General features: G+C 47.8%; 1 protein-coding gene across 1 annotated transcript in view; it reads right to left on the reverse strand.

The window, feature by feature from the left end:
• Window positions 1-3,828: 3,828 nt before the first annotated feature.
• Window positions 3,829-13,100, reverse strand: part of CLDN16 (claudin 16) — a 34,866-nt gene continuing 25,594 nt past the window's right edge. The window contains exons 4-7 of the mRNA XM_087872179.1: window positions 8,649-8,751; window positions 6,469-6,633; window positions 5,932-6,123; window positions 3,829-4,774 (exon numbers count right to left, since the gene is read on the reverse strand). Coding sequence (XP_087728305.1) covers window positions 4,641-4,774; window positions 5,932-6,123; window positions 6,469-6,633; window positions 8,649-8,751 — 594 coding nt within the window. The 3' untranslated portion in view covers window positions 3,829-4,640. The remainder of the gene's footprint in view (window positions 4,775-5,931; window positions 6,124-6,468; window positions 6,634-8,648; window positions 8,752-13,100) is intronic.

The following is a 13,100-nucleotide window of genomic DNA, read 5'->3' on the forward strand; positions in this document are numbered from 1 at the left end:
AAGGGGAACTTATTTTCTGAGCTCTGAAATCACCACTTTTTTTTTAAGCCTGCAGGGTGGGGGTGGGAGCATTTTCCCCTTTCCTGTCCACCCTCCCTCTGTCCATCAGTCATAGGTTGTATTATTTGCAGAACATCCATCTCTGGGGTAGCCTTTTTTCATTTTTATTCAGGATGGAGTGATTTGGGGAGGGCAGTGCAGATTGTTGACACCAGATCTGGCCTTCTTGGCTGCTTCTGGGAAAAGGGAGTTTTGCAGCTCAGTGTATTATTTATTTTTCCATCACACATAGAACCCACTCACTCCTGGGGAAATTAACCTATGGGAGGTTACTTGTGTCCCCGCCCCAAGCTGTGGGGTTCTTGGGGTCTCTGAGGTTGGCTGTTTTCTTACAGATGTTTCATGACCCAAAGAGGGAATATCATCAGTGCTAGAAGGGAAGAGGAGGAGGAGGAGGAGGAGGAGGAAGAGGTGGAGGAGGAGGTGGAGGAAGAGGAGGAAGGAGGAGGAAAAAGAGGAGGAGGAGGAAGGAGGAGGAGGAGGAAGAGGAGGAGGAAAAAGAGGAGGAGGAGGAAGGAGGAGGAGGAGGAAGAGGAGGAGGAAGAAGAGGAGGAAGAGGAAGAGGAGGAAGAAGAGGAAGAGGAGGAAGGAGGAGGAGGAAGAGGAGGAAGGAGGAGGAGGAGAAAGGAGGAGGAGGAGAAGGGGGAAGAGGAAGACAGGAGGAAGAAGAGGAGGAGGAAGAAGAGGAGGAAGAGGAAGAGGAGGAAGAAGAGGAAGAGGAGGAAGGAGGAGGAGGAAGAGGAGGAGGAGGAAGGAGGAAGAGGAGGAGGAAGAAGAGGAGGAGAGGAAGAAGAGGAGGAGGAGGAAGGAGGAGGAGGAAGAGGAGGAAGGAGGAAGAGGAGGAGGAAGAAGAGGAGAGGAAGAAGAGGAGGAGGAGGAAGAGGAGGAAGGAAGAGGAGGAAGAAGAGGAGAAGAGGAGGAGAAGGACTGTGGGGTCCTTGGTGGTCTCTAAGCTTGGGTGCTTTCTTGCAGACATTTCATGACCCAACTAAGTAATATCATCAGTGCTAGAAAGGAGGAGGAGGAGGAAGAGAAGGACTCTGGGGTCCTTGGTACTCAGAGAGTTGTTCGGCTGTTCCCTTGCAGACCTTTCGTTACCCATCCTGAGTGCTGGAAGGGAGAGGGTATGTGGAGAGGAGGAGGAGGAGAAGGGAGAGGACTGTGATGTCCTTCATACTCTCTGAGTTTAAGCAAACCACCGCAGTTGTTAAGTGAGTCATGTGCTCATTAAACAAATCCAGCTTCCCCAGCGGTGAAATGCTACTGGTTCGTGCGAACCAGTAGTGATAAAAATGACCGTCTGAACTGGTATTTCCGATAATCAGCTGTGCCGCGCAGTTTAAAATAGCTAGAAAGCAGGAAATCCTGCTTGCTAGTGAATCTAAATCGCGCGGCACAACTGTGAACCCCCTTCGCTGTTCTACTTACCGTCCCAAGCCTCCTTTTTCCATGTGAAGCGCATATTTGGTGCTCACTGCGCATGGGCGTGCACGCAACGTGCATTTGGCATGAACCACGCATGCGCAGGCAACGAACTGGTGGCAAACCGGGGAAGATTTCACCACGGAGCTTCCCCCATAACTTTTCTTGTCACGAGCCCCCTGGGAGAGTCTCAAATGGCAATCACAGGACCCCAGGACACCGAAAGCCCCCTAAATCCATGTGCAAAGTATCCAAATTTCAATCACATGACCGGGTGTGTGTGTGTGTGGGTGTGTGCAGCAGTGGTCGCAAGTACGAGGACTGGTTGCAAGTCGCTTTCTCCAAGGCTGTTGTAACTTTGGGTGGCTGCTAAATGGATGCTTTGCAGGTCAAGGAGCCCAGCCTGCTGAATTGGGGCAGGAGATAAATTGCCCACATAAATCACATCCCTAAATTGTGATGTCAATTTCCTTCCTAACAGGGAACTTAATTGAGACACTAAGTAGGTAATATAAGCCAGTTGGCTGTCCACATTTCAAAAACAGGAGCCAGCCAATGCAAAGTTTACTCAAACGCGGTTAGATAATCTGGGTTTTTTAAAGGAGCTGCGTAACCAAGGCAACTAAAATAAATTCAGAGGTAAGGAACACTATGATCCATATGTATTTATTCATTACATTTTTTTTTTAAAAGCTAACAATCTCGGGGTAAAACACAACCTGTCTGCTTCTCTTTCACTTTGAGAAAACAACATTTCTGAAATCATACAAGATGAGGTCAACTAAGGTGAGGAACAAGAATCCAGGAGAAGAGAATAAATCGCCATTCCCAAGAAATTGACATCGGACGCTAATTCTTTGGTTGCAAAATCATTGTTTGAGAAGGGAAGTTTGAATTCACATCGAGGGAAACACACTCTGCTGAGTTTGCATCATACAATGTGCAAACAGATTCATTTTTTAAATTATAGAAATAGAATAACCGAGTTGGAAGGGACCTTGGAGGTTTTCTAGTCCAACCCCCTGCCCAGGCAGGAAACCCTACACCACTTCAGACAAATGGTTATCCAACATCTTCTTAAAAATTTCCACTGTTGGAGCATCCACAACTTCTGGAGGCAAGTTGTTCCACCGATTAATTGTTCTCAGAAAATTTCTCCTTAGTTCTAGGTTGCTTCTCTCCTTGATGAGTTTCCACCCATTGCTTCTTGTCCTAACCTTCAGGTGCTTTGGAGAATAGCTTGACTGCCTCTTCTTTGGGGCAGCCCCTGAGATATTGAAACCCTGCTATCATGTCTCCCCTAGTCCTTCTTTTCATTAAACTAGACATACCCAGTTCCTGCAACCGTTCGTCCTATGTTTTAGCCTCCAGTCCCCTAATCCTCTTGGTTGCTCTTCTCTGCACTCTTTCTAGAGTCTCAACACCTTTTTTATATCGTGGCGACCAGAGGTGGGTTTCAGCAGGTTCTGACCAGTTCTGGAGAACCGGTAGCGGAAAGTTTGAGTAGTTTGGAGAACCGGTAGTAAAAATTCTGACTGGCCTCACCCCCATCTATTCTCTGCCTCCCAAGTCCCAGCTGCTTGGGATGAAATGGGGATTTTGCAATAACCTTCCCCTGGAGTGGGGTGGGAATGGAGATTTTGCATATCCTTCCCATTCCACACCCATGCCACGCCTACCAAGCCATGCCACGCCCACTAAGCCACACCCACAAGACCGGTAGTAAAAAATTTTGAAACCCACCACTGGTGGCAACCAAAACTGAATGCAGTATTCGAAGTGTGGCCTTACCAGGGCATTATAAAGTGGCATTAACACTTTTAACGTGATCTTGATTCTCTCCCTCTGTTTATGCAGCCCAGAACTGTGTTGGCTTTTTTGGCAGCTGCTGCACACAGCTGGCTCATATCTAAATGATTGTCCACTAGGACTCCAAGATCCCTCTCATAGTTACTACTATTGAGCCAGGTACCACATATACGGTACCTGTGCATTTGGTTTTTCTTCCCTAAATGTAGAACCTTCCTTTTTTCACCCTTGAATTTCATTTTGTTAGATAGCGCCCAATGTTCAAGTCTGTCCAGATCCTTCTGTATCTTGAGCCTTTATCTTCTGGAGTGTTGGCTATTCCTGCCAGCTTGGTGTCATCTGCAAATTTGATGAGTTCCCCATCTATCCCCTCATCCAAGTCATCGATGAAGACGTTGATTATGGTTGAATGCAATGGTTCTCAAGCTTGGCCCCTTTAAGAGGGGTGGACTTCAACTCCCAGAATTCCCTAGCCAAAGCTGGCTGAGGAATTCTGGGAGTTGAAGTCCACCCCTCTTAAAGGGGCCAAGCCTGAGAAACACTGTCTTAATGGGATAACTGATTCTCACAACAAAATAAACCACAAACAAGCCGGCTTCATTTTCATTCAAGTTTGTGCGTTGGGTGGATCTTACCAACTCCCATTTCCCAATGTAGGGGTAGTCCTTAACTTTCAACCATTCGTTTAGTGACCATTCAAAGGTGCAACATCACTGAAATAAACTTGCATATCTCTTATTTAGGCTGATTTTTTTCCCCGTAAATTTAATCCATTGCATCATTTGAAATCTGTTTGTTTTTTTTTTAAAAAAAACCAACATTGAAGGTTCGTATTATTTTGAGACACGCCGCTCCAAATAGACATATTTTCTGAGATACTTCATCATGCAAATTGTTCTGGGCTAACCGTTTTTCGGAAGGCACAAAAGGGAAGTTTCTGGGGTCAAGACATCCGAATCTACCTAATCCGATTGGAGTCTTGGCAAATGGCATTGCAAAATTTGGAGGAAGAGCAATCTGGAGAGGGAGAAAAGGAGCCTCACCCCAGATGAAAAATGCAGAAACGCAGCCATGCGAACTAACTCTGGGTGCAGGAAGCAGGCAAGTGAGAGGACGCAGCCTACTTAAATCTCTATCAACCCAGAGGTAGGAAAATTCTCTTGCTTCCTGGATGAAAAACCTCCATCTTTGGGCGATGAAATACGGCAAGGGTGTTTCTTGCATTACAGGGCTCGTTAAGCAAAATAACTGAGTCTTTACTCAGGATGGAGAATTTGCCAGCAGGTCTTTAAGGAGCCCCTTCATTCTGAAGACTTTCGGAGCCTGTCTTGTGCCCCCCCTCCTCATCCTTACACCCGGGTGTCCCTTGCGTACATCTTGGCCGTGGCGGTCGGCACAGACGGATGGCAGGAGAGAGTCATGGCAGGAGGCAGGTAAACCTTCTGTAAAGCACCAGGATGGAAGTCCTTCTCCGAGTTGGCATCTAAGAACCAGGAGACAAAAGACAGAGACATGGCTTTTAGCAAACCAGCAATAATTGGGCCTTGTAGTATCTGTGGCTCTTGGACAGTGGTCTCCAAAGTTGGCAACTTTAAAACTTGTGGACTTAAGACCCAGAAGTCTTAAAGTTGCCAACTTTGGAGACCCCTGCTCTTGGAGTAAGAGGCTATCCAGGGGTAGGCAGGACAGCCAAGAGAAAATATGCTACAGCACATGTAGGTAGCCAAATGTAGAGGGTGGGCAGCTCTTTAAAGTAGCTGCCTCTATCATTGTCACGTGGATTTGGAAGACGTGCAGTTATGATAAAGCCATGTTTTTCTATCTTGGTGTCTTTAAGATATGTGGACTTCAGCTCCCAGAATTCCTCAGCCAGCATAGGCAGGTAGCCAAACATAGATTTTCCATAGCTCTTTAAAGCAGCTGCCTCTATCATTGTCACGTGGATTTGGAAGACGTGCAGTTATGATAAAGCAGCATTTTCCCACCTGGGCGATTTAAGGAGGAGGAGGAGGAGGAGGAGGAGGAGGAGGAGGAGGAGGAGGAGGAGGAGGAGTGAGGGTCTTTGATGCTTCCTGAGCTTGTTTGTTTTCCTGCCGACGTTTCATTACCCAGACTAGGTAACATCATCAGTGCTAGGAGGAAGGGGGTTTGCACTCATTTTATATTCTACGAGCACTGATGATGTTACCTAGTTGGGTCATGAAACGCCTGCAAGGAAACCACCAACCAAGCTCAGAGAGCACTAAGGACCCTTGGTGTCAACCCTGAGCTACGAATATTCTCCTCTCTTAGTGTCAGCGTCTCACCACTGGCATAGAGAGGAGAGAGATAAGCCCTGAACTTTTGCCTGCTAAATCCCTTTGAAGCCCGGTCGTCGTGGAAATGAGGAGGGGGGAGACATTCCTGTGAAATGACGAGACAAGAAGTCAGTGGAGTGACTTGGAAGATAGCCAATGAGAAGCAGATAATTGGGGATCGGAAAGGGTGGGATTGGGGGGCAAAAGGTCAGTCTTGTCCGCATCGAGTCATGATCCGGTTGCTGTGCTCAATTAAAGAGAAGATTTCCTTAAAGATTGGCAGTTTGGAAATTCATTTATTATGAGATAGCATCGAAGTCTGACACTTAGTATCTTAGCTCACCTTGGAGAAGGCGCCCGCAGCAGGTTAAGAAGGCACCGGCTAGGAAGCATCCCAAGGAACCACTCAGCCCGAGCCAGCAAGACCAGCCAAACTTATATTGGATGCCCACGAAGACATTATGCAAGACCAGCGTGGAGCGCTCCACGTAGACCTCAATGGCGTACCACGTGGAGCCGATGAATCCAGGAATACCTGTGAAAGAGGGAGGGAGGGAAGCTGTAGTGTCCACTATCCAGAATTAAACAGCCAGGGTTGGAAGGGACTTGAAGGTCTTCTCATCCAGCCCTTGCTGAAAGAAGGCCTCCTCAGATCATCTCACACCATAAATGGAGCCCCCAGGACTCCAGGAGGCCATTCCAGGTCCTTACTGGATCCATCCATTCATCTCAGAAGCAACACGGCTTCTTCTTCAAGGTCCGTTGAACGATGCCATGAATGGGAGAAGGATTTCTGGGAGTGTGGCCCTGTGTAAGCCCCCCATATCTACTCTACTACGACCCCCCCCCTCTCTGGACCAGACCCTGTGGGCCGAACTACCTCCTGTTAAGAGCGCCAAGCCAGAGATGAAGCAGATACGGTTTTTGATCCCTGGTTCATCCAGGAGGAACTTCACACAGTCCAGGCCCAGGAGGAGAAACACGAATCCGAGCCCGGACAGAAGGTCAGCAGTGATCAGCAGAACTCGGGTCAGGACCAGCTTCACTGCAAAAGAAGCAGGGTGGGTTGGGGGAAAGAAGGTGGGTGGCACCCCTCCCCTGCTCTGGGTGCAGCCCTGAACATGATGTTCTCCATCTTGGAAGGAGATCTTTGGATGAAGGATTAGAATAGAATAACAGAGTTGGAAGGGACCTTGGAGGTCTTCTAGTCCAACCCCCTGCTCAGACTGGAAAGCCCTATCCCCATGATGGTGAACCTATGGCACATGTGCCACAGGTGGCACGCGGAGCCATATCGGTGGGCACACGAGCTCAGCTCTGGCACGCATGCGTGCACCGGCCAGCTGATATTCGGGCCTCCTGGGCCCACCGGAAGTCGGCAAATGGGCCATTTCCAGCCTCCGGAGGACCTCCGGGGAGGTGGGGAAGGCTGTTTTAGCCCTCCCCAGGCTCCTAGGAAGACTCTGGAGCCTGTGGAGGGTGAAAAACGGGCCCACCGGGTCATCGTGTGCCAAAAGTGGGGGGAGCACAAGCGGCTGCGCACGCATGCACAGGGGGGGCGTGGTGCATAGAATTTTGGGTGTGGGCACACGTGCGTGCGAGCCACCTGTGCTCCCCCCACTTTTGGCATGCGATGGCAAAAAGATTAGCCATCACTGCCCTCTCCCATTTCAGACAAATGGTTGTCCAATCTCTTCTTAAAAACTTCCAGTGTTGGAGCTCCCACAACTTCCGGAGGCAACATTGCTTCCTAAAACTTCTTGATTACTTCCCTAAAACAACTTCTTTTGTTTTTTTTTAAAGCTTTTTTATTTTTGTATTTTTTTTTTTTACAAACATATCGAATCACTGCGTGAAGAGTGTGGCATACATTAGAGTGTCATACATTCTAATACAAATAAAATTAGTAAAATCAGTCATAGTTATTACATTCAGTCAACTTATATATTTCTAATAATGATTACACGATTATAAGAAGTTGCAATCTGTCATTATTCAATTATTCCATGTTTTCTCTTATTGTTACTTTTATTTTATTGTATAAAAGTGTCTACACTAACATTCCCCCTTCTCTTATTTCTATCTCTTATTCTAGCTTTTAATCATGTCACCTTTTACTGAAAAACATTTTCTTTCTATCCTACCTAACTTCTAGTCATGTCACCTACTTAAAAAAAGCAAAAGAGAGCGAGAGAGAAAAAGAAAAGCAAGTCAGAACAACAACAAAGAAGAGAAATCATTGATCCATCGTCTCTTGCCCGCTTCAATACTTTAGTTGCTATGCTTTTCTTAATTTGCCTCCCACATTCCTCTCTGGGATCTTTATCTCTGTCTGCTTCTTGGCTATTCAGTCTAGGTATTTCTCCCACTTCTACCCTTTTCCACTGCCTAGTCTCCAAAATTTCTGCCCGGGCCCTTATCTCCCTTTCAAAACTTCTTGATTACTTCCTAAAACTTCTTCAAAAAAGGCCAGGGCCACCAAGGATGGACTTGGTTCTTCTAGATCAGGGATGTTCAAGGAGGACCTCAGGACAACATGGGGCTCTAGGCAGATGGGGCCCCCAGAGATCATCCATCACCAACTGGGATATTTTAACAAGACTAAAGAGGAAGGAAAGGGGAAATCACATAGCATACTACAGATACTCCATGGCTCACAATCATTTGTTTAGGGACCATCCGAAGTTACGACGGCACTGAAAAAAGTGACTTAGGGCCATTTTTCACACTTACGACGGCAGCATCCCCCATGGTCACATGATCACAATTCAGACGGTTAGTAACTGACTCACATTTACAATGGCTGCGGTCACGTGATCCCCTTTTGCGACCATCTGACCAGCAAAATCAACAGAGAAGCCAGATTCACTTAGACTAACTTAACCACTGCTGTGATTCACTTAACAACGGTGACAAGAAAGGTTGTAAAATGGGGGCAAAACTCACTTAACAACGGTCTCACCCAGCAATGGAAATTTTGTGGTCATAAGTAGAGGACTTCCTGTGTAGATGACCTCCTGAGTCCCTGTGAACCCTCACCTTCAGGGCAAGCCCACCTACCTGGGTGCTCAGCGAAGATGGAGTCGTATTCGTCACAGGTGGTTATCCCATCGAAGGCATTGGTGACGCACTCCCACCAGAGGCCACGGCACGTGGCACTTACCTAGAGGAGAGGAAGCCGTGGTTATTTCTCTGGCTGTTACAATTCCTCTGTTTTGGGAAACCAGCGTTGCCTTCACACCACTGGATTAACCCGGCTGTTGATCTAACCAACCTTTTCTCTGCTGTAAGGTCCAAAAATGCACTTGAGTCACCAGAATGCCAAAATGGGACTCAGGAAGAGGTTTGAAAAAGTACACAGAAGAGCTGGGGGAAACTATCTCCACAACATACAGGCAGGAAACATACAGAACCAACAATGTGCAGCGGCAGCCAGAAAAGCCAATGCAATCCTAAACTGCATTAACAGAGGAATACAATCGAGATCAAGGGAGGTACTAATACCACTCTATAAAGCCTTAGTAAGGCCACACCTAGAATGCTGCATCCAGTTTTGGTTACCACACTATAAAAAAAGAGGTTGAGACTCCAGAAAAAGTGCAAAGAAAAGCAACCAGGATCATGAAGGGACTGGAGGCTCTAAAACAGTGGTGCGTTGCTACTGGTTCTCCCCGGTTCTTGCAAACCGGTAGTGGAAATTTTTGAGTAGTTCGGAGAACCAGTAAATACCACCTCTGCCTGGCCCTGCCCCCAATCTATTCGCTGCCTCCCGAGTCCCAGCTGATCGACTAGAAGGAAAAAATCAGGGCTCACTTGACAAAGAAGAGGGGGAAAAAAAACAAGACACCGTAGCTTTAAATTGAGAAGCCAAGAAGCCTCTCAACCGATCGGCTAGAACTGATCTGCTCCTTGGAAACCGCTCGGTGGTGCTAGATTGGCAATTGAGGCCAAGCTGCCTGCAAGCGGTTTCCGATGCTCTCGGTGGTGGCAGAGCAGCAAAAAACTGTTTAAACGCTTGCCGCGTCACTTCAAAGGGCCGCCCTACAGCTGATCAGCGGTAAATGGCCGTGTGGTGGTAGACCGGAGCGCTCCAAAAACAGATGGGTAGACCGGTACGGCTCTGCAAGCAGTTAAAAGCCTGGTAGACCAGAACCTCTGCTCAATCCTAAAGAATTGTTTGTCACATGACCATCGAACCACGCCCACAAAATAAGCCACGCCCACAGAAGCGGTAGTAAAAAAATTTAGAACCCACGCCTGCTCTAAAACATACGATGAACGGTTGCAGGAACTGGGCATGGCTGCCCTAGTGGAGAGAAGGACCAGGGGAGACAGGAGAGCATCTTCCGATATTTGAGGGGCTGCCCCAGAGAGGAGGAAGGGGGTCAAGCTATTCTCCAAAGCACAAGAAAGAAAGAAAAAGAAAGAAAAGAAAGAGAGAGAGAGAGAGAAAGAAAGAAAGAGGAAGGAAGGAAGGAAGGAAGGAAGGAAGATATCTGAGTGAACCATAGATGGACAGAAGACATGGCTGGTCTGGTGAAGAGAAGGACCAGGGGAGACAGGAGAGCATCTTCCAGTATTTGAGGGGCTGCCCCAGAGAGGAGGAAGGGGGTCAAGCTATTTTCCAAGGGACCCGAAGGCCAGAGAAGGAATAATGGATGGAAACTGACCAAGGAGAGATTCAACCTGGAAATAAGTAGGAATTTTCTGACAGTGAGAACAGTCAACCCATGGAACAGAAGTTGCCTTTGGAAGTTGTGGGAGCTTCATCCCTGGAGGCTTCCAAGAAGAGACTGGACTGCCATCTGTCAGAAATGGGGTAGGGTCTCCTGCTTGGGTGGAAGGTTGGACTAGATGACCTCCAAGGTCCCTTCCAACTCTGTAAATCTGTAAATCTAGAAAGCATGTAAGGAAAAAGCCACGCCTAAATGGGTGTAGCCCCAATGTCTTATACCAGTACCCAAATTTAGCCAGTGAGAGAGAAAAGTTTGTTACCCAACATGATAATGTCTTGCCCATGTCTCCCCCCTCCCCTTTATCCATGGAGCATTCTTTGCCCACGCTTTTTGTTATCTTGCTGGGTGTCCGTGCTCCCAGGCAGCCCCCTGGTCTGCTCCCTTTTATCTATGGGGCAGGATGTTCCTGGGTAACTGTTGTGACCAAGGCCCAAATAGTGATTACCAAACACAGTTCAGTCCTCAACAAACTTATTTTATTAAAACAGCTGAGAATTAATTCATTCTCCGCTTAGTCCAAAACAAAATTCTTCATAACCAGCCCTTCGGCCTTATCACCAACCTTTGATGTCTTTGGCAACCTGCCAAAGGCTTTTCTTGGCAAAACCCCCCAAAAAGTTCAAGAGACGTTGACAAGAAGCACGGGAATCAACGTTGCTTTCCTACACAGATCCCAAGAGCCGTTGCTGGTCTTTTAAGCCTTATGGGAGGGGCCAATCATCTCCAGGCCTTACTCCTGAGTTGTCCCTTTTGCTTTAGCTGCTCCTGCCTTCTGGCAGCTCTTCTCATATGTGCACTAGGAACAGGCTCCTCCTGTTCCTCTGCCTCTCTGCTGTCCGACTCTGGGGTCTCTAGAGTCCGTGCATCACTCCCAAATGGCCCTGGCCCCATCTCTGCCTCCGATGCAGAGCCCTCGTCCGAGCCTTTCCCAGCCTCCAGGACTGGCCCATGCCAGTTCCCAGGACTGTCCACTGCCAGGTCCAAAGGCTGCTAGCAGAGCACAACACTCCCTGCTCTGCCTTTCTTATTTACTCTCCAAGGATGTGCCTAGCTTTGAAGCGAACAAAGAGAAGCGAGAAACCAGAAAGCAAAGGATACAATTCTTAACAAGTGTGGTTTATAGAATTAATTCCTAACCGTAGCAAAATAGCACAAGCAACTCTTAACAGAAGCAAAGAGCAAAGGTTCGGTTGATTCGTGTCCCTTGGTCCTTTCAGTGCATTCACACAATACCCCCAAAGCAGGAGCTGAGCCATCATGGCTGCGTTTTAGACGCAACGCGCGCTAAGCCAACCTCACCTCCCCAAATTTGAATCAAAGTTAAGAGGTTGTGTGTGACCGCCTCTGCTGGGCTTTATTGGAGGTAGAAAATTACGCTGTGTGAACCAGCGGCCACGAAGGAGAGGAGAGAATCACAACGGCAAGGAAGGTGTGAATGGCACCTGAAGAGGGAAAACATGGAGCTCACATCTTAGCAAAGGCCAAATTAGAATTGGAAGCGACCAGCTCTTTAAAGGCAAGAAATAAAATTCTGCTTGCAAAAGACCAGGAGGTTTTGATAGTGGGGAAACCAGTTTATTTTGGCTGGTGAAAACCCCTAACCCTAACCCTGCCCCACATCTCTCTAGCTGCTCCCAGTATCATAGAATCCTAGGGCTGGAAGGGTCCTTAGAGGTCATCTAGTCCAACCCACTGGTCAAGCAAGAGGCCCTATACCATTCTGAACAAATGGCTGTCCAATCTCTTCTGGAAACCTCCAGGGATGGAGCACCCATAACTTCCGAAGGCAACTTCCCTTCCACTGGACAACTGTCTCTCTTAGCAACAGACATTTTGGGCTCAGTTGTGGTCGCAAGTCGAGGACTACCTGAATAGTATCAATGGGATTCAGTGAGAACAATTAACCAGTGGAACAGCTTGCCACCTGAAGTTGTGTGTGCTCCAACACTGGAGGTTTTTAAGAAGAGACTGGAGAAGCCACTTGTCTGAAATGGTAGAGGGTCTCCTTCTTGAGAAGGGGGTTGGACTAGAAGACCTCCAAGGTCCCTTCCAGCTCTATTCTAATTGATTGATTCAGGTGTCTTTTTTCAATTTTTGTTAAGCAAGTAGAAGCGGGGCTTAAATTAAGCTCGATAAGAAGAAGTGTGAGAGAGGAAATCCCCCTTTTCTTCCCCCCCCCAGCCAGCCTCTCCTGGGCTGCCCCTTCTGCCGACATGGCCCTTGAAAAGCCCCTCTTGGAAGGGAGCCGAGGTCAACCCCACCCGCAATCTTTAGAGAGCCAATGGACCAGGGAAGTGCGAAAAGTAACTCAATCTGTCAGGAATTAACACCGCCGGCCCTACTTGCAGTGGCCGTTTAGCTTTCACACTTGAGCAGGGAAGTGTGAAATGTGGAGGCTGGCAACCAGCCTCAAGGGCAGGTTAATGAGGCTGGCAGAGGGTGGCGGGCATCACATGGGCCGTTCAACGGGGAGGCCAAGGTTAAAAAAGACCTCCGAGGACTCCAACGATCGTCAGCTCACAGCTTCCCAAGCGGGTTCTGCAATTTCTTTGTGCTTCCTTACAGAATATAGAATAACAGAGTGGGAAGGGACCTTGGAGGTCCTCTAGTCCAACCCCCTGATCAAGCAGGAGACCGGAGACCATTTCAGACAAGTGGCTGTCCAGTCTGTTCTTAAAAACTTCCAGTGTTGGAGCATTCACAACTTCTGGTGGCAAGTTGTTCCACTGATTAATTGTTCTCACTGTCAGGAAATTTCTCCTTAGTTCTAAGTTGC

Source organism: Pantherophis guttatus, chromosome 6, assembly GCF_059756535.1.
Source record: "Pantherophis guttatus breed Tessera chromosome 6, ASM5975653v1, whole genome shotgun sequence".
In the NCBI taxonomy this organism is placed as follows: Eukaryota; Metazoa; Chordata; class Lepidosauria; order Squamata; family Colubridae; genus Pantherophis; species Pantherophis guttatus.